Below are 21,665 nucleotides of genomic sequence, written 5' to 3'. Positions count from 1 at the left end.
GTACAGAATCTATTCATTTTCTTCAGTGAGCAAAAATATACAAAATGTAGTTAAAAGCTGTTATATATGTATTTATTTAATTGTATATATTTCTTCAATTTCAGTTTTGAAAAAAAAAATTGTCAAACGTTCCAACATTTCAATCATAAAATGGTATTTTCGTTTTTTCTTCCAGATTTGTTTTTTTCTTTATGAACAGTCCCGACCCCTTGGTTCCAGAGGTACAAGATACTTGACCAAAAAAAATCACTTCAAGGTAGGCTTTTAATGACTGCACAGATCAGCTTAATAAACATCCCCCTCTAACTATTACTAAAATTTAGTATGTCTGGAGTATGGTAACCAACTCTCTCCAATCACTCCAACTTATTTAATCTGTATACCAACCACAGATCTCCAGGAATGGAAAGCTGGATATAGGAGTATTTTCTGCTTACAGACAAGCGCATGATGATTCTTTGGCAGCTTTTCCTCATAAGGCAGGCTGATTTGACTGTGAGCAAATATAGCCCTAGTAATGTCCAGCTATGTTTTTCATAGCATAGAAAAATCTGAAGTATAGCCTTAAATCTGAGTCACCTTGTGGATGCTTTAGAAAGAGTAATAATCAGATAGATGTAAGCCAGTAAAGCAGTAAAAAACCTCCTGCAACTCCCTCCTCCCAAGGAATGACTCTTCTGCTGTTATTCAAATGGAGCTAGTTTTTCTTCAGCAATACTAACAGCAAGAAAAATACCATATCAACATGGGACAGATAGCTTACAAAGGTGGGGACACTTCCTATCAAACTGTTACCTGACAGCAGGAAAGCCCAGGGGACACCTTGACAAGGAAGGGGCTCCCCAGATGAGACATTGCCATCTCTGTGTACATCTGACATGATCCATTGAAGTAAATGAATGTTCCTGTAAACAAAATTCAAAGAAATATGAGAAATATGTCATGCTCCAGTGGCAAATAATTACCTCTGAGAGGTAACTGTGTTCTGTGAGGCACATGAAGATTATTCATAAATGTAAACAAACGGAACAGCATTCCCTTCAGTTCAGCCCCTGTGGAGAAAGAGGAGGGAGCTGCACCAGGCTATGACAACCAATATCTATATAGGCAAAGACATAATAGAATTGCTGAATGCTCCTGGCTCTTTCCTCAGCAGTAAAATTAACAAAGTCTAGAGATGAGGAAAGAAAGTAAAGAAAAAAGTAGCTTTAGTAATGGCTGCCCAAATACTATCTTGTCATGGTGCCTGCAAGCACTTTAACTTTAGGAAATAAAAATACAGAGCCCTGCAAAGGGGGGCTCACGTGCTGCTTCCACAAGGGTTTTATTGGGCAGATCCACTGGTTGCACCTTCATCTGCTCTCTTCAGGTAAAACCTTCAGACCCTTGTCCTCCAAATGCTAGGACTACATCCTATCGCCTTGTTCACACGGAGCCCCTCCAATCTCAGCATGGTCTGCAAGAGCAGAGCACACCAGAGATCAAACAGCACAGACCTCAGCTGGGATCCCTAAAGGACACATTTTAATTGGCTTAAATAATGTTATGAACAGAATTTGAAATAAAAATTAATTTCCTTTAGGGTACAGTATTTACTCTCAGCACATCCCAGCCAGTTTTAAGCATGCTAACAATGTTGCAGACCATGGGAGCCAATGGAATAAGCTATATTTTCTCATGGGGTCCACAGACTTGACATTGTTGTCTGTGCTAGTGGGGATGAAAGCTTAATTAAAGATCTAATCTGAACTCTGGCAAACGAACTGCCTTTGGATTTGAACTACAGCAGATGTGCTTCAGACAAAGGTAGGAAAGGATAAACATCTTAAAGGGGCCCTAAAGCAGCATATTTTGAATGCCGTCAGTGCTGCCTTCACTGAATACTGAGACTTTTTCATGAAAGTCTATGCAAAACAACACTAAGGGCTCAGTCTTGTTTGCGCATTGATATTACACACATATTGCCTTACATCTTGGAAAATCAGCTATTGTGCTGCCACAGTCATACTCTTTAGCCATTTATTTCCCATGGATACATAATGAAGCAGAGGGTTAGGTCCAGACCCACGTGAATAATCGCATAGCTGTGGCAAGGCCAGTACAAAGAAGTGACCGTTACCGCCCTATGTACAAACAGGCGTGCTGCACGCTGTGGCAAGAGGGAAGCTCCCCTCATTGCAATGCAAGGGTACATCAAAGGATCCTCTTTTAATTTGCAGCTGAGGCTCTACAGTAGCCTTGTTAAGATCTTCATTAACCAAAATTTGCTGCTGCCCTCCCCAGGAGAGAAGAGACATGAACACTCAGTGACATCACAAGCAACTATTTAAACTTGAAGAATTCTGATTTAACATTGAAAAAACTTGCTCAAATTCTGAAAGCCTAATTGCACAGCTGGGATGTGTCTGAAGCAAGCACAGTGATAGATGGGTACAAAACCACCCCAAGAAAGACCTTTGCACTGACTTACAAGGGTAATGCACCATTACTGGTTTGAGAGATGCTGTGAGGTAACCTTGAGATCTACCCAAGGTAGAGACTTCAACCTGCAGCCTGCAACTCCATATAAAGACACAAACCCACTATGCAGTGATACAAGTATCAGGCAGCTTAAGTGCAACAGCCCACATCCCATATGGCTAGTTTAACATGCTGCTTAAACTGCTGAGCAGATATTTCTTCAGGCCACCCTCGTTATGACCAAATCTCACCAACACCTCAAATAACACTTCTGGGAAAGACACAGTCATATCAGTGCTCCTTTCTGGAGCTGTGAGCATTGGGAAGCCATAAGAAACTAATACTCACAGAGAATGCAGTAATGCAGATTCAGTGGTCCTCTAGAGGGACAATGAAATGAAATATTAAATAGCTACTCCGAAAGTGAATAGCAACTATTTGGTGCACTTTACCACTTGGAAAAAGGGTATGTGATCATGCAGTTAGAGGTATTATACCGCATGCACACATATAATTACACCCCACTAAGGTTTCCTCATAAAATAAAATAAAATAAAATAAAATAAAATAAAATAAAATAAAATAAAATAAAATAAAATAAAATAAAATAAAATAAAATAAAATAAAATAAAATAAAATAAAATAAAATAAAATAAAATAAAATAAAATAAAATAAAATAAAATAAAATAAAATAAAATAAAATAAAATAAAATAAAATAAAATAAAATAAAATAAAATAAAATAAAATAAAATAAAATAAAATAAAATAAAATAAAATAAAATAAAATAAAATAAAATAAAATAAAATAAAATAAAATAAAATAAAATAAAATAAAATAAAATAAAATAAAATAAAATAAAATAAAATAAAATAAAATAAAATAAAATAAAATAAAATAAAATAAAATAAAATAAAATAAAATAAAATAAAATAAAATAAAATAAAATAAAATAAAATAAAATAAAATAAAATAAAATAAAATAAAATAAAATAAAATAAAATAAAATAAAATAAAATAAAATAAAATAAAATAAAATAAAATAAAATAAAATAAAATAAAATAAAATAAAATAAAATAAAATAAAATAAAATAAAATAAAATAAAATAAAATAAAATAAAATAAAATAAAATAAAATAAAATAAAATAAAATAAAATAAAATAAAATAAAATAAAATAAAATAAAATAAAATAAAATAAAATAAAATAAAATAAAATAAAATAAAATAAAATAAAATAAAATAAAATAAAATAAAATAAAATAAAATAAAATAAAATAAAATAAAATAAAATAAAATAAAATAAAATAAAATAAAATAAAATAAAATAAAATAAAATAAAATAAAATAAAATAAAATAAAATAAAATAAAATAAAATAAAATAAAATAAAATAAAATAAAATAAAATAAAATAAAATAAAATAAAATAAAATAAAATAAAATAAAATAAAATAAAATAAAATAAAATAAAATAAAATAAAATAAAATAAAATAAAATAAAATAAAATAAAATAAAATAAAATAAAATAAAATAAAATAAAATAAAATAAAATAAAATAAAATAAAATAAAATAAAATAAAATAAAATAAAATAAAATAAAATAAAATAAAATAAAATAAAATAAAATAAAATAAAATAAAATAAAATAAAATAAAATAAAATAAAATAAAATAAAATAAAATAAAATAAAATAAAATAAAATAAAATAAAATAAAATAAAATAAAATAAAATAAAATAAAATAAAATAAAATAAAATAAAATAAAATAAAATAAAATAAAATAAAATAAAATAAAATAAAATAAAATAAAATAAAATAAAATAAAATAAAATAAAATAAAATAAAATAAAATAAAATAAAATAAAATAAAATAAAATAAAATAAAATAAAATAAAATAAAATAAAATAAAATAAAATAAAATAAAATAAAATAAAATCTTGGAATTCCTCTGCCTTCAGATGTTTAAGGTAGAATACTTAATGTTTTGCTTTCCTTTAATGTGAGAATATGAGAGAAGTGTGGAGATCTGGCTGTAAGATAATGTATCCTTTAAAAAGACATAAAGGGATATTGGACTGTAATCCAAATTTTAAAGTAATCTAATCTCCACTGGAAGCAGGATAACAAATACATTTTAATAAAATTAAAGTCACAGAGTATTTAGCAGTATTATTTGACAATGACAAGCATACTAGGCAGTTTCATTTTTAAACAGTATACTAATATCATTTTCATTTTGGAAAAAGGCTTTAAACAAGCCCTTGGTTGGAATCAACTTTTTCCAGCTGAGTGCATTTTATAGCAACTATGGGATGAAGGAAGAAACTGGTCAAAGGATATTACACTCGTTCTATTTATCCTAGAGAAAACCAATGAATTTACTTGTGCTCTAGAAAAAGCTGCAGTGATATTTTGTCCAAATAAGATTTTGAAAAACAGTTCCTGTGTGAATGTTGGATAGATACAAAGGTGCTTACCATATGTGTGAGCAAAGTTAAGTTAGCTATAGAAAAGTTAGCTCAAGAAAAAAAAAAATAAATTACAAAGGCACAAAGGCATAGTAATCATATCACATCTAAGAAAAAGTATCCCTGAAAAACAATCTTTCTGTAACGTTACCTATGTTATATACATGCTATATAGCAGCATACATTTCAAACTCAGTTTCACCTATCTAACATCATTAAGTATAATTAATATTTATATATGTGGGAGCGTATATATATGTAATCTCTCACCATGTCTAGCATTAGTTGTATGATCTCTGTCAGTGAGTCTGCTGTCCAAGGGAGCTTCTTCTTTCATTATGTGCCAGTCAGCATCACTTGTGTTCAATGGCTTCCATCCACAGAAGTCAGTCTCAAAATTACATATAGTGTAATTAGCTGTTGTACAGAGAACAAGAGATCATTAAGTTGAATTTGATGCAGCAGTTTAATGCCAGATCTATCAGTGATTTGTATTTGGATGTAAAAGGAGTTTTAATCAAAGAATCTCTGGTATGTTTCACTGAAATGTGTATTACTCAGCTGGAGAAGTTATAAAATACAGATAACAAATCAGGAAGGTCCTTCCATTCATAATCAAATTCAGAACTGTGGAGAGCACCTCAAAAAGAAAAAAACTATATCCTGCTACGGATGAGACCTATACATAGGCTGCCATCAGATTATGAATGGGCAATTGCATTTTTTTTAAAGATACATTTTCCTGGATATTTAATCATGAGTGTATAGGGAAACAATCAAACATATTTAGTGGTTTAAATATGCTGAAAATAAAGATAAATTAAGCTGCTACTTATTTTATTTTTGGAAATGAGATTTAACTTTATGAATTATTTAGATCTGGAAATTATGTATTGCAATGTAAAATAATAGTTTCTAAGTTGATATGGATTAGACAAACTTAAGCATACTCTTTCATTTCTTGAAATAGATTAATTATTTTGCTAAAAGAATAGTATAATATGAGAGTCTTCTTTCCTAGTCCAGAACTGTTGGACACAATTATTTGGGCTGCTTGGCACAATTGTAAAAATTACTTTGGAATTGTACTTGGCACTTTCCAGCCTTCATGGCACATTCATTCCATCATGGGATGCATGGGAGCAGCACAGAGCTGCTCCAGGGCAGGGTCAGAGTGGACATTAGAAAAAAATTGTTTGCTGTGAGAGTGGTCAAACACTGAAATAGGCTTTGTAACGAGGTGGCTGATGCCCTGTGCCTGTCAGTGTTCAAAAGACATTTGGACAATGCCCTCATTAATATGCTTAAACTCTTGGTTAGCCCTGAAGACATCAGGTAGTTGGACTCAATGATCTTAGAAGATTCCTTCCAACTGAATTATTCTATTTTATCTTATAAACTTCAGACATCATATTACTCTAATTTTGAGATTGTACAAAACCAAAATAAAATATTGCTTTGTTGAAGCATCATAGCATTAAATTTCAGCATAAAGTTCTTCCTGGCATAAGAAAGTTATTTGAGCAGTCTAATCCTAATGTAAAAATAAATCATGGAATCACAGAGTGGTTGAGGTTGGAGGGGACCTCTGGAAATCAGCCGGTCCAACCCCCCTTCCAAGCAGGGTCACCTAACACACGTTGCACAGGATCTCATCCAGGCAGGTTCTGAATATCTCCAAGGAAGGAGACTTCACATCCTCTCTGATCCACCTGTTCCAGTGCTCTGTCATGCTTACAGCAAAGAAATGCTTTCTCATATTCAAACAGAACTTCCTGTGCTTCAGTTTTGCCCATTGCCTCTTGTTCTGTTGCTGGGCACCACTGAAAAGAGACCAGTATTATGCACTTCACACCATCCCCTCAGATATTTGTATACATTCATAAGATCCCCTCTCCGTCTTCTCTTCTCCAAGCTAAATACATGTAAGCCCAGTTCTCAGCCTGTCTTTGTATGAGAGATGCTCCAGTCCCCTAATCATTTTCATAGAACTGCTGGAGTGAGTCCAGAGGAGGGCCATGTTCCTCTTGTACCAGGGAGCCCAGAACTGTACACAACACTCCAGGTGTGGCCTCACAAGGGCTGAGTAGAGGGGGAGGATCAACTCCCTTGACCTGCTGACAACACTTCCAAATGTACCCCAGGATACCATTGGCCTTCTTGGCCACAAGGGCCCGTTGCTGGCTCATGGTCAGCCTGCTGTCCACTGGGGCTCCCAGGTCCCTGTCTGCTGAGCTGCTCTCTAGCAGGTCTGCTCCCAGCCTGTAGTGGTGCTTGGGGTTATTCCTCCCTAGGTACAGGACCCTGCACTTGCCCTTGTTGAACTTCATGAGGTTCCTCACTGCCCAAATACCAGTATCTCTTAACTGGGTTCATAATGTTTATTAAAATTCAATGGAGTATGTTTTTCTGTTTGGTGTAGTATATTAATTAAACACGGAACTTGTTTAACTTAATTAATTACAGAAGGCTTATGCTTTTGACAAGGCTCCTTGTTAATTAGACTTTGATTGTTAATACATTAAGGTAGAATATGCAAAATGATATTCTAGACTAAGCTGCTTTTCTGTATGGTAATTAGCATGCCTAGGCATTGTTCTTTGCTTAGCTAAGCAGTCTTAATATAACTGGTGTGATATAAAAAGCAAAAATTCTTTGATTAAATTTGACTTTACTCTGAACTTCCTAAACATTGTATAAGTTTTTCAATGCAAGAAGTTGACTGAAGTGGCTGCACAGTAATATCAAAAAAGATACCAATAATTTACGATGTAGACAAAAGGAACTTACTCATATACTAAGAAACCAAAAACTTGTTTCTAGAAGGTTAGAGGCACCAGAGCAGAGATAAAATAATGGTTTAAATATGAAAGAGAAATCAAGATGGCACTAATGGTTAATATTTTACAGACTGATAAAGCATTTAACTTCTTTCTTTTTTTTATTATTATTATTTTCTTTTAAGTGGAGAATAACTACTTAAAAAAAAATTATTATAGCAATATGAAGAATGGTGTCTTCCACATGCTCATGACAGCAGATATGTCATTTAATGTGTCTCAGTGCCAGGCTCAGGGTTTTTCACTGGCTCATGGTGAAAAGGTGACTAATGAAACTACATTTGGAAATTATATACTGGCAGAGTTGGCAAAGCAATAAGGCTGTCAAATTTCCTTGATGATCAATAGGAAAGAGGGGAAATTTTGTGAAATCGTCATTTCTGAAATTATTAGGCACTAGTATAATTTCTTCTAATACTTTGTATTTAGAAAGACATGTATAAATATAGTGTTATGGGTTAACCTGGCCAGCAGCTAAGAACCACACAGCCATTTGCCCACACCCCATCCCCCTCAGTAAAATGGGGGAGAAAATTGGGGGAAAAAAAAAAAAAAAAAGTGAAAGCTGGATTGGTATAAAGACAGCTTATTAAGACAGAAAAGAAAGGAAAATAGTAATAATAATGATAATAGTACTACAAATAATAATGTGTATGAAATAAGTAATGCACACAATTGCTCACAACTAGCTGACCACTGCTCAACCTATCCCCGAGCAGCTGGTCCCCCCACCCTGGCTAGCCACCCATGTGAATTGCTCAGAATTACGTCAGAGGGTATGGAATAGCCCTTTGGCCAGTTTGAGTCAGCTGTCCTGGGTCTGTCCCCTCCCAGCTCCTGATGCACCCCCAGCCTGCTCACTGTTGCTCTGCAACAATTAAACATCAGTGTGTTATCAACATTATTCTCATCCTATGTCCAAAACACAGCACCCTACCAGCTACTACGAGTAAAATTAACTCTATCCTAGCCAATACCAGTACTCATAATATTTTTCCACTGCTGATATATTCAACCAAAATGACACAGAAAAGGACAACTCCAAATCAAAATATTTAGCACAATCATTTTTTTTTTCAGACTATTTCTGAACACCATTATTAACTTATTAAGAACATTAATGGTGGTTTTTTTTTTGGTTGTTTGGTTGTTTGGTTGTTTTTTTTTGGGGGGGGGGGGGGGGGGGAAGAAAAAGAAGTCCAGCTCCAGGGCTGGACTTATATGTTGGAGTATATGGACTTATATGGAGTATATGTTATATATTCACTATATGTGAAAATGGATGCTACTCTTTTTTTTTTTCTCCTGTTGCACCTCTGTTTTTAAAATGATGTTCTATATAAAATCATCAGATCATCCTTTGATCAAAGATATTGGACAAGACACACTAAGTCTAAGTGTTCTACCATGTGTAGTTTCTGTAAGTGATACTTCATGTTAATTAACAGGAGTTTTAAAAATATTAATGTGTTACAGAACAGCTAGGCTATAAATGCAAGTGAAGCTTAATTGCCTGAGTTAACACTTTGACTTTAATTTTATCCCTACTTAATTCTCAAAAACTCGAGTGCTTGTAAATGTTTAATCAAGCATGGAAATAAATAAATAAATAAATAAATAAGACTTTACACTTATGTTGACACTCAAATCTACATGAGAGTTTCTTGGTGTATTTTTTCATTGCTCCAACATTAATGAACTCTGAGAAATGCTCCTTTCTTGTCAAAACAGTGCATAATTTTTACTATTCACAGCCTTTTAATGTTTCTGTTTGAAATATCGAGTGATTATATGCAATGTTTTACCATCCATAGTTTGAAAATAAGTGACAACACAACCAACATTTTTTGAGGAGTTGTACTGCAGTTATGTAAGTTAAACAGATGGTAAAGCATATTTCTGGTATATGTATTCTCTCCTACTGCACCTCTTACCATCAGGGCTTATGTTATTTATTTCACTGGGAAGATTTCACTAGATCCAAACTGCAGGAAGATTTTCTGTGTTCTAATAGCAAACCCAGAGAAGCCTCATTTTTGGACATTCATCTACTTATATTTCAGCAAAAGAGAAGGAAAATTAGAAAGGAAACAACAACTTGCATTTATTTTAATAAAAAGCCAAATTTGAAAAAGTAATCTATTTTGCCTTGTGGATGTATCAGTATGTCTCTACTAGCCAAGGATTAAATTATTACAGCAGTTCTGCAAAAGCAATCACTCAGAAGTAAACAGGAGAAAAATATTCCCCAAACACATCTACTTGAATTTCAAGAAATAAGTGGAGCTTACTAAATTCATACAATACATTGGAAAAGTTTTTCAATTAACACAAACCATTTTATTCCACATGTTCTAAATAATAATAATAATAAATAACTTAATACTGGTAGTGTTAAGAGAAACTCTTGTCAACACTGGGTCTGAAGATTGCATGAGTAAACCAGTCCTTGAAGAAAACTTCCATGCTGAAATTATCTTGCTTAGATGTTGTTTCATGTTATCAAAATAAAACCAGCTCATTAAGTGGCTACAGCCCTGTACCAGTATAGTTTTCTTTATTATGAGGCTGGGAATTTCTCACCTCTGCAGCCAATTAATTATTTGGTTGAATGAACCAAACATATTTCAAAATCTTTTAATTTTTAATTTTTTTTTTTTTTTATGAATCCTAGAACACAATGACATCTTTTCTTCTTCTAAAAATAAAACTTTTCTTCTAAAAATAAAACCACATTGCTATCACCATGATATGCCAAAGATGTGAACAAAAAAACATAATGGAAAAGAAACCAAACTAGTCAAAACTGTGATGGTGAAACACAAAACCAGTGCAAAATAGTGTTCATAAGCAATGAAGTTGTCTGTGAAATAATGATGTATCTTCTTTTTCTCCACACGTACATACAAGATTGATGGACAGATACTGGCAATTCCAGAAAATTAATGTCACAGGAAACAGATAAATATGTACTAAAACAAAATATTTCAGAATAATAAAAATGCTGTATTTCACACTTGAATAGTAATAATGGGATTTGTGTGTATGTTCATCTGCTCTAGAAGTTTTCAAGAATTTGTAATTGTAAATCGCTATACAAGAATGGCTTTAAAATTATTCTAGTTTTCTTCATTCTACATCTTATTTATATAAATAGGTAGAGCTTACAGAGAAAGTTTAAGTATTGTAAAATAAATATATATTTGCTCTTGTAATAAATTGTGTTTTTATGACTATTCATGTCATGTTAACATGAGCAAAGACAAACATTATTTTCCTTCCCCATTGTAATGAAGCAAAAGTAAATCCTCAAAGAGAAAAAATCTGCACATTGCTAAGTAACAGCTGTCTGCCTTTTGTTTTCATTCAGTATGGAGATCTGTCAGCTCTGCATCATGAGAGTACTTCATCAAAGGAAACTACTGGGGATGTGTTCAAGGGTAAATGCTAAAATACCTAAAAGAAGAGGCTAAAACATGCCCTATTGTACCAGATAGTAATTTTTACTGAAATGTGAAGTGGATAGATGTAGCACACTCAAAATATCACAGAGGACAATTTCAAGATTATGTGGAAAATGTACATAATGGGCAGGAAAGAACAAAGGACAGAAATAAAGAACAGCTTTTGCTTTAGGTCTCTTTTGTTCAAGACTACAGAAAGTGTCAGAAAGATGAATTTTTTAAGCCAATCAAACTGCTCAAGAGCCAAATTCCACCTTTGGGGTCCTCTTTCCTAAAAAGCATTATATGAAGTTTCCAAGACAATATAAGCCACGAAAATAGACCAACCTTAGAAAGGTTATCTGGATATTTTATATATTGTTTCATTTCTTTATTCTCAGCCAGTAGGCAGAGAATCATGAGTCTGCTGTGATTTACTTATATTTTAGAAAACTATGTTTTCCCACTTTTTTTTTTTTTTTTTTTTTTTTTTGGAGAGAGGATGAGCATGCTTTTGTGCACTGATAGAACAAGATGATGAATCTTTAACCAGTGAATATTTCAACAAAAAGTGAGGCATATAATCTCTGCATCTCAGATTAGAATCTGAGCTATGTGTTAAACCCAAGTCAACTGCAGAGGCAACAGCAGAGAGTGGAGCATTAGATACTGCTATCGAGAGGGTTGTGCAGTTCCTGGGCCTCTGTCAGTTCATGGGGCAATACCCTAATTCCAAAAGTGTCACAAGGACAGCATTGAGACTCCTGGGCTGTTCTGGCTTTTCTTTCTTCTGCCCACTCTTTAATTTTTCTGACCCATCCACATAAGCATGATGGAAGCAACATTACCAAGATTGAGTCCCATATGCTAAAATACGGATTATATCTAGGTTATTTACTTGTCTTATATAATGCCAAAATCTGGTGTCTGAGACAACAAGGGTTAAAATCAAATAGACTGTGTGCAAAATATAACTGCCTACAATGTTTTGACTTATTTTTATTTTCACTTTGTGTAGTATTAACAGCTATTCTCGTACTAGAAGAATTATTTTTCATCCCCTATTTGGCCTTCAAATTATTCTTCTAGATTCCCAGTCAATATTCACCACAATTCTCTGATAATGTTACTGAAGCAGGAACCTTAAATCACTGAAACAATTATATCAGATTTATAAACTACTCTTCACTTTCATTCCGTTTTTCTTTCTAAACAGCATGAGAAATTTATTCCTACCAGCAAGTGCACAGACTTAACAGCATAGGATCAAGTCTTGTAAAAAGGGAAAATATATTTAAAATCTCCAAGAGAACCTGGGGATAGAACACTATAAACCTTCCTATTGAAAATGTTGTTCCAACGTTCACATATATCACTTGTTTCAGAGATGGGTCCTGCAAGGATCTTTAAGGGATTAAAAAGTTTAAAACATGAAGCAAAGAGAATTCAGTCAAAAATTGTTCCTAAAGCCTTCTCAAAGAATTTGAAAATAAAGCATTATCAATGTCCGCCATCCTGCTACTTTGAGAGACATATATTTCAATCTGCACATCACAGCAACGTATATCATTACCAATACCTGAATTATGTACACAGTTTTCTACAAAACATATTTAAGTGTTTCTGCCACAGACAAACATACAAACAGGTATACACCATATAATATTTATTTTAAGAGCTGCGGGTTTTCTAAAACTACTTTTACATCGAGTTCTGAAATGTTTCATAATTATTATAGACAACTCCCAGTAATTTTATTTTTTTTTCTCTTGACTGTACAGTAAAAGCTATAGCTTCTGAGAAAAGTTACCTTCAATTCAAAATATGACTAAAATAAACCTCCTGATCTACAGCTAATGTCACCTGATACATTTTCTCCCAAAAACTTATTGACAGTCTAAATTAGAAAAGTGTTCAAACAAATTTCAAGGCAGATTTCAGTTCCTCTCAAATTGTGGAAGAATAGATTTTAAATAATGTAAGGAACACATTTTGATAAAAGTGTGCAAAATTGGTGTTTCTGCAGACACTTAAAAAGCTTGCTATCAGAATCCAAAATATATTGCTGAGGACAGACAGAGAAAGAAAAAACATACATAATGACAAATTAAACATTGAACATTATCATGAATGTTGTAATGAATTTTTATATCATTTAATATTCCAGGAAAAAAAAAAAAACATATAAATAATAACAGCTTTCTAGGCATTTATTGGATAGATCTGTTTAGGTTTAACTATACTCTTCAGCGCTTTTAAAATTCACTTACAGCAGGCTGCTGGATCCTCATTGCTGTCATCAGAGCAGTCTGGGTGAGAGTCACAGGGTGATCCAGGCTCAGTGGATTGCCCATTAGTGCAGGTGAATTCTTCTAAGGAGCCAAAACTTGGTGGCTCTGATGGTGTGGTATCCAAGAGCTGGATGTTATTCAGACAGACGAACCCCCCCCTGCTCTGTATTGTTCCTTTTAACGTAAGCTGTGGATGGTTACAGTTAAAATACTTGTATTAACAGACAGGGAGAAACTGCTGTTTCTACCATAAAAGAGTAATGTCCTATTTGTAAAAAAGCACTAGATGCCTTCCATTAAAAAACATACCAAATATAAAATCAGAAGCTGAAATTTTGCAATGACTACTTCAAATCGATTTCTCTGAAATTTTTCAGGTAAAATGATTCAACAGATTCCAGAATTAAGAAAAAAAAGAAAGAAAAAAAAAAAAAAGAAAGAAAAAACAGATTAAGGAAAAGCTCCAAATATAATAACTATTTGGCTAAAACACAGCAGTGCCTCTGTACTTCACAAGAGTGCTCTGCCATGTAACATCCTAATGACCACGACTTCTGTTCTGAAGTCTCTTCACAACCTAATTTTGCTGGTGCCCAAGACAGAAAAATCAGGTTACACTCACAGGTGAAGAAATTAGAGACCATTATCAGACACCAGCTGCTATAGCAGAGGTCACAGCTGATCTCTCTCAAGACAAGAAAGCTGCACCCAGCTATGTAGTGAGATTGGCTCCTGGTTGCTCTTCCAGGCTTTGTCTGGGAGACAGCTAATTTTCTTGAGTCAAAACCTTGCTGGGGACCATGCTAATGTTTCAATTATACTGGCTATCATATGCCAATATAAGAGCCAATATGCCAATATATAAGCAGAGCCCGTGCCCTGCTTACTGTCTGAATACCACTCTTGGCATAGACATAGGGATTCAGGAAGCATTTCACTCCTACAGACTTCCCTTTTACACAAGCTGATTTAGAGCAACAGAGTTTTAGGAGAACATCTCTTGCTCCTGGTCATTGTTTATTCCAGCTCTTTTAAGTCTCAAAGCAAGGAGATTATCCTGTATTCACCAAGTTACTTGTACCTAAGCAGCCAACAAAAGCTTTAGCTTGGCTTGAATTCATTGAGCAGATGAAAATAGTGATAGTGCAAAGCACTTAGAGACACAGCAGGAGTTGGACTTACAAATCAAAAATGGAATTGTGGGTTTTGACAGGTGTGGGCATGGCCAAAATTGTAGCTTCAGAAAACAGTCATGTGCAGGAGGCAGAAAACACAGTGGAAGGAAAGCTGGGGAAGGTTTTTGGACAAAACATGAGGAAACTAGAATAAACATTTTGGGACATAAGCAGAAGGCTCTAACATACTACACAAGCCCTAGAAAATTGTCTAAAAAATAAGAATTATATATATAACAGTCTTCTGTTAGAGACAATCTTCAAAATTCCAAAAACGTTATCAATTCCCTACTAGTTCAAATAGCAGAATGCTGTGCTGAAAATGTCACACAGTCACATAATTACAGTATCTGTCCTTCCCTAAGCACAAGTGATCATGCTGTTTTTGTATAAGAAAGCATAGTTTGAGCTGCTGAGAGCATAAAACCTCTGCAGTCTTTTGTTTATTTACTTTTGGATACTACAGATAATCTTATACACATCTGGTTCTTTATTTTTTCCTTATAGGAAAAGGGATTGGTCTTTGTCCTTCACACAGATCACCTGTCCAGCTGATGTTGAAACAGTAAAATATAAAGCTTATTTACAGAATTATGAAGAAATATCTAAACAAAAATTACTTAAAATATAAACCTGTAATTCTTCTCTGTACTTTTTTAAAAAGGGGGGGGGGGGAGGGGGAGGGGAAGACACTCTCCCGCAGTTAATGATTTATGTCATTCCATTGACATAACAAAAAATTCATTCACATTATTTCACTTAATAGTATTTGTATTTTAATGAACTGGTAATAAGATGGACTCAAATGACCTCCTAAAGAATGGTGAGATGTGTACGCATTTTCTTGCATGTTATTATGTGACGCGCTGGGTGGATGAGGGAAAGGCTGTGGATGTGGTCTACCTTGACTTCAGCAAGGCTTTTGACACCGTTTCCCACAGCATTTTCCTCAAGAAGCTGGCTGCTCATGGCTTGGACTGGCGTACGCTTCATTGGGTTAAAAACTGGCTGGGCCCAAAGAGTCGTGGTGAATGGAGTCAAATCCAGTTGGAGGTTGGTCACTAGTGGCATTCCCCAGGACTCGGTACTGGAGCCAGTCCTCTTTAATATCTTTATCGATGATCTGGATGAGGGCATCGAGTGCACCCTCAGTAAGTTTGCAGATGACACCAACTTAGGTGCGTGTGTTGATCTGTTTGAGGGTAGGAAGGCTCTGCAGGAGGATCTGGATAGGCTGGACCCATGGGCTGAGGTCAACTGCATGAAGTTCAACAAGGCCAAGTGCCGGGTCCTGCACCTGGGGTGCAATAACCCCAAGCAGAGCTACAGGCTGGGAGATGAGTAGTTGGGAAGCTGCCAGGTTGAGAAGGACCTGGGAGCATTGGTGGATAGTCGGCTGAATATGAGCCAGCACTGTGCTCAGGTGGCCAAGAAGGCCAACAGCATCCTGGCTTGTATAAGAAACTGTGGCCAGCAGGTCTAGGGAAGTGATTGTCCCCCTGTACTCAGCTCTGGTGAGGCCGCACATCAAGCACTGTGTTCAGTTTTGGGCCCCTCACTACAAGAAGGACATGGAGGTGCTCAAAAGAGTCCAGAGAAGGGCGATGAAGCTGGTGAGGGGTCTGGAGAACAAGTCCTATGAGGAGCGTCTGAGGGAGCTGGTTTTTTTCAGCCTGGAGACAAGGAAGCTCAGGGGCCACCTTATTGCTCTTTATATGTACATTAAAGGAGGCTGTAGACAGGTGGGGGTTGGTCTATTCTGCTACATGCCTGGTGACAGGATGAGGGGCAACATGCTAAAGCTGCACCAGGGGAGTTTTAGGTTGGATATTAGGAAGAACTTCTTTACTGAGAGGGTTGTTAGGCATTGGAATGGGCTGCCCAGGGAAGTGGTTGAGTCACCATCCCTGGAGGTCTTTAAAAGACGTATAGATGTTGAACTTAGCGATATGGTTTAGTGGAGGACTGGTTAGTGTTAGGTCAGAGGTTGGACTCGATGATCTAGAGGTCTCTTCCAACCTAGACAATTCTGTGATTCTGTGATTATTGAGACCAGGAGCTTTAGGCTACAAACAGGTAGCCTGCTTTTATTAATCTGTGGCCAGAGCTTTACTCAAGTGATGCAACGAAGAACAGCAAGCCCTCAAGCCCTTCACAATATACATACATTTCTTAAATTCCTACACTTCCTAGAAGACTTATAAACATCAAAGTAAAACATTTTCAAAAATCAAACACTTGTCTTTTACATTCATACCTTTAATTTTTCTAGCCCTGTTGGTATCTGTATATCCACTTTGGCCCATTCCTTGTTAGTTGTCATGCTGTTTTCCCACAAGACATGTTCCTCCTGTGGAACACAGAATACGATGTTAAGAAGTTCTTTTTAGACCCTTAGTTATGCCACTTAATGTCACTGATCTTTTCATATCATAGCCAGACCAACACTATGTATATCAGGAAATACAATTTCACATATTTTTTTGCAATCTTTGCATCAAAGTCTTTGTCAAAGAGGACAAGCAAGACATACTTATGGTGATTAAATGGGTTAATTATATATATACTTATATATATCTATAATCATCAGAAGCCAGCTTGGTAATAAATTAAAGCAAATTAGTATGGAAATTAAACCATACTAGGACTGTATTTAACAATGTATTTCCATGGCATTCTCAGCACGATTTTCTCTTTTAGAAGTAACTGCTTATGCCAAGTTGTGTTAATATTAGAATTCGTTATTTTTACTTAGAACAAAATTTTGGGGTCTGTCAAAATTACCCTTTAAACTGTGCTAAAAACATGTCATTTGTTTTCAATCAGTAAAACAAGCAGAGTACTACCAAGTAAGTCCTAATCATGTTTTGAGTTACCTCAATCCCCATATTTGCTATACCTACTGAGGAGTAGTATAGCAAGAGAGTTAAATATGCTAAAGGACCCTTTATGAATGCACTCAAAATCCTTTTAATGAAAAAAATCTGACAAAACCAACTCATGCTCATTCTGTTTTTGTCAATATTGAGGCTCATATAAAGAATTATGGCAATGTGAACTTAGATAACATGTGTCCAAGAATCAGCTCCAGTATAGAGCAAATCAAGAAAGTCACGCAAAAGGGAAGGCAATGGGAGGTGAGAGGAAAGGAGTGGAAGGCAAGAAAATTTACTATAGGATAAATGTACAAACAGATGTACCATTACAAGAATCAACACTGCACTGCCTTTTATGATACTATGCAAAGTTCTGGTCATATATTTTCCACAAAGTGTATTACAGAATTAGAGGCAGTTCAGAAAACGATGTGAAGCCGGGTAAGAGAAATGGAAGTCTCCCATACAGAGAGAAGCTGAAAGGGTAAAAACCTTAACCTTATATGAGAGGAATAAGAGGGGATATGATAGGTATATGAATCCTACCAACATTATAGACAAGGCCAGTTATCTTTTTCCTGCCTTGCAATATATAAAAAAAGACAAGGAAGACACTGTGTGCTGCTAGACATACTGAGAGGTCTGAGCCAGTAGAACAACACTAGTATGATTTGTGACTTGTAGCAAATTACTTACCCCCATTGTCCTATAAAGGCTTCAACTGTTGTGACATATTAACAAAGTTGAAAAACTCTGTTGAATATGTCTTCAAGATCAATTTTGGAAAACTGCAAGATAAGGCTGACCCTAATGCCATAGAAAGCAAATTTGGACAAACCACATGCCATACTGATTTCAGAAATAAGTCAGCTGTGAGTTTTCACAATACTGTAAGATGTAGGTATTTGTCAACTTGTTCACATTATTCATCAAAAGTCTTTCAATTTCAAGGAAATTTCAATGTGCTTAAAACATGCTTGATTTTGCTAAATATTTCAACTTCTGAAGAAAATTTGTTAATGTTAGTAGGCTAATACAATAGCCAGATATAAGACACAGGCAAGGATGATGTACTAGGAAGCATACTGCATAGCAGGTTAAAATGGTTAAAAGCCTGTGGCTTAGGTGTCTGCTTTTAGGAATATGTATGTTAATGTATCTGAACATGTACACATTCCTCCATCCATCCATACAGGCATGTTTCAAGCACACTAGTATGTCTTGTAGGAATAAATACTTACTATTTATTTATTTGGATACATCTGAATACTATAATTTTGTTTACATGAGATTAACAGTTTAGGTACCCATCCCCATGGCCATCTTTCTTTCCAATTTATTTGAATGAAAATAGCTCATGTCAGCAAACTCTTGATTTTTCAGTGTGCCAGGCTTCTTAGCCTGTTTTTACACTGAAGGCAGTAAATCATTTCAGGTGCAACAACTTTTAAAATTAGCTATTGTAATATGCAAGAGATATTACCCTCTGATTTTTTACAACTATGATAAGCCAATAATACTATTTCCCTTCCCCACAATGTTTTCTCTGTCATATCTGTCTTGCCTGTGGAATTCTTCCATCATTTTAGTATAAATGGGTTAGCCCCTCTAGCACATTCCTTTCTTCTCTAGCTATCTTTTAGGAGGTTCAATGTATTGATTTTACAGTACTTTCCCCTGAGATTTGTTTTGGTGATGCAGGAGAGCAGTTGCTCAAAATACCTTCTCTCTATTTCCTTCACTGAGATATAATGCTATCTAAAACCATTTTTTTGTAAGGCTAAGATGAGCAAGACTTGTGGGATGTGTTCCTTCTTACTATTTTTTTTTTCTCTCTCTCTCTCTTTTTTTTTTTTTTTAAGATAATGCTACTCAGTTTTGAAGAATGGAAGAGACGATCATGATTTTTTCTTATCAAGTCCATTTCTAAACCACATTTTTTATTTTTGACATTTCTCTACAGGTACATTCACATACTGCTGTGCAACTGCACTCATCATTTTGTCTCTCCCCCCCCCCCCCCCCTTTTTTTCATTTCAGAGTAATTTGGAACAAATGCTTATTTGTTGCCTCAAAATGATTAATGACTACCTTTTGCTTCTACCAAAGAGTGTACTTGCATGGACTTTGCAAGCATTGCTGAACACTTGCAGAAATTTTAGCATATTAGGGTAAAAACATGCTTGCACATACAAGCATAGGTCAAAATAATCTTTTATCGTTTTATGTTCATCTAAATGGGAGGAATGAACTAGTAATAGAGGGCATGTGATATACTGCACTCAACAATATTTTCTTTGGTTTAAGTTTTCAAATAAAAGTTTAAAATTTATCAAATGCTGAAGACAATATTGCCAAATGTGAATGCAATCACGGGCTGAAATAGAAGAATATTAAAGATAAGTAAGCTAGAAGCACTAAAATTGGAAGGGGACCAGGAAATATAAAGAATGAAGGGAGTATCTTACTATCAGAAATTAACTTTGAGAATATGTAGGAAACTACAGATTTGTGCTCCTTGTTCTCTTGTAAGGTAAGGTAAGGTAAGGCAAGGTAAGGTAAAAGTATAGACTATGCAATTACAGCCCAATTGGCTGAAAGGTGACAACACATAAGACACTGGAACAAATTGGTAACAATAATCTTGTAAGCAGGTAGAGAATTAGGAAATGAGAAGTGTCCATTAGCTGCTTCTGTTGAGAAGCAACTCACATTCAGCCAGTGTAATCTGCTACTTTCTGACATAATAGACAACCTTGAAAAAACAGAAGTGACTTTGTTGAAACTTATAACAATCTCGTACGACATTCTTTGAGCAAATAGAGATTTGGTGCATATATAGACACACAAAAAAAGTCTATGTTCACTATTCTTCTCCATATCTAAGAGCAATTTAAATTCCATATCATCCAATGTCATAGTATCAATATTAGAAAACAAATTCACTTATTTGAAGCTGGAATAGATGGTCTTATAGGTCTTTTCCAACTTAAATGATTCCATGATTTTACGATTCTATGATCTGTGGATTATCTGTTAAAAAGGTGAGGAAGGTTAGGGATACATCAGTAACATCTGCAGTGCTTTGTGCTCTGAGAACCATACCAAGAACTGCATTAAATGTCCAGTCTCTGTGTCAGTTTTATCAGTACTGGAACATAGTAAGAATTATTCTGAGATAGGTTATAACCATTAAAAACTGCAAAATGACAGTAGGGAACCTGCACAGTACTGGACCATGCAATTGAGAGTTTATTTTGACTGATGGCCCCCAGGACAGGCACTCTGTTGTCTTCTGGGATCAGAATCAGGATCACGTTTCCATTTCTCAGTATTTGGCTTCTTTTGAAAATTCATTTGGTTTTCATAATGAGTTTAACAATTCAATAGCAAAATGTGTAAAAACTACTTCCCCATTCATGTAAGAAGTTTTACAGAGAGTCTGCTGGCTTTCATTTTTAAAGCTACTGAAAAAACATATTTTTGAAGATTTTTCTGCCAAATTCTGCAATATGAGTAACTTACATCGTCTCTAAATAAGTCTACATTCACAAAATACACTTCTGACTGAAGGAGAAATTCAAGTAAAGCATCAAAATGATATAAGAATTCATGGAAACAGAGTAGACTGAACTGATTTAAAAGCTGCCAAAAATGTACATCCGATACATATGTGAGGAATTATTTATCAGTTAATTGAATGTAGGCTCCCAACACTATGGGAACTCAAATACTTTTTTTTTTTTTTTTTTTGGCTTATATGTTTTGCTGCATTTTAAGGGAAAGAAGACTCTTAAATAGGATCCATTGATGCTACTTAGACAAACCATAAAAATCAATGTTGCTAATCTGTCTCAAGGTTACTATAAACATCATACCTGGGAATTTATTGGCAAGCATTATAGCCCAAATCTCCATTTATTCTGACCTGAACACTGATTATGTTACAGTTCCCTGACACAGTAATGGGTCACTGAAAAACATAATTATTCCCTCTTTATGGACAAAAAATGAGCAAGAGCTTGAAGTCTTTTTCATGAATACTTGAAGATGCAGGGGGAGAGAGTAAGATGTTTATTACTTGTTCCTATATTTAGACCCCTCAATAG

The 21,665-nt window shown here is 34.5% G+C and overlaps 1 protein-coding gene across 1 annotated transcript in view; it reads right to left on the bottom strand.

Annotated features, from left to right (window-relative positions):
- Positions 1–21,665, bottom strand: part of MALRD1 (MAM and LDL receptor class A domain containing 1) — a 258,192-nt gene that overhangs the window by 214,954 nt on the left and 21,573 nt on the right. Inside the window, exons 8-11 of the mRNA XM_038174819.2 lie at positions 16,938–17,030; positions 13,485–13,692; positions 5,202–5,348; positions 796–905 (exon numbers count right to left, since the gene is read on the bottom strand). Coding sequence (XP_038030747.2) covers positions 796–905; positions 5,202–5,348; positions 13,485–13,692; positions 16,938–17,030 — 558 coding nt within the window. The remainder of the gene's footprint in view (positions 1–795; positions 906–5,201; positions 5,349–13,484; positions 13,693–16,937; positions 17,031–21,665) is intronic.

Source organism: Anas platyrhynchos, chromosome 2, assembly GCF_047663525.1.
Source record: "Anas platyrhynchos isolate ZD024472 breed Pekin duck chromosome 2, IASCAAS_PekinDuck_T2T, whole genome shotgun sequence".
Lineage (NCBI taxonomy): Eukaryota > Metazoa > Chordata > Aves > Anseriformes > Anatidae > Anas > Anas platyrhynchos.
The sequence above is the reverse complement of the archived record's forward strand: the minus strand, read 5'-3'. Positions and strand labels throughout refer to the sequence as shown.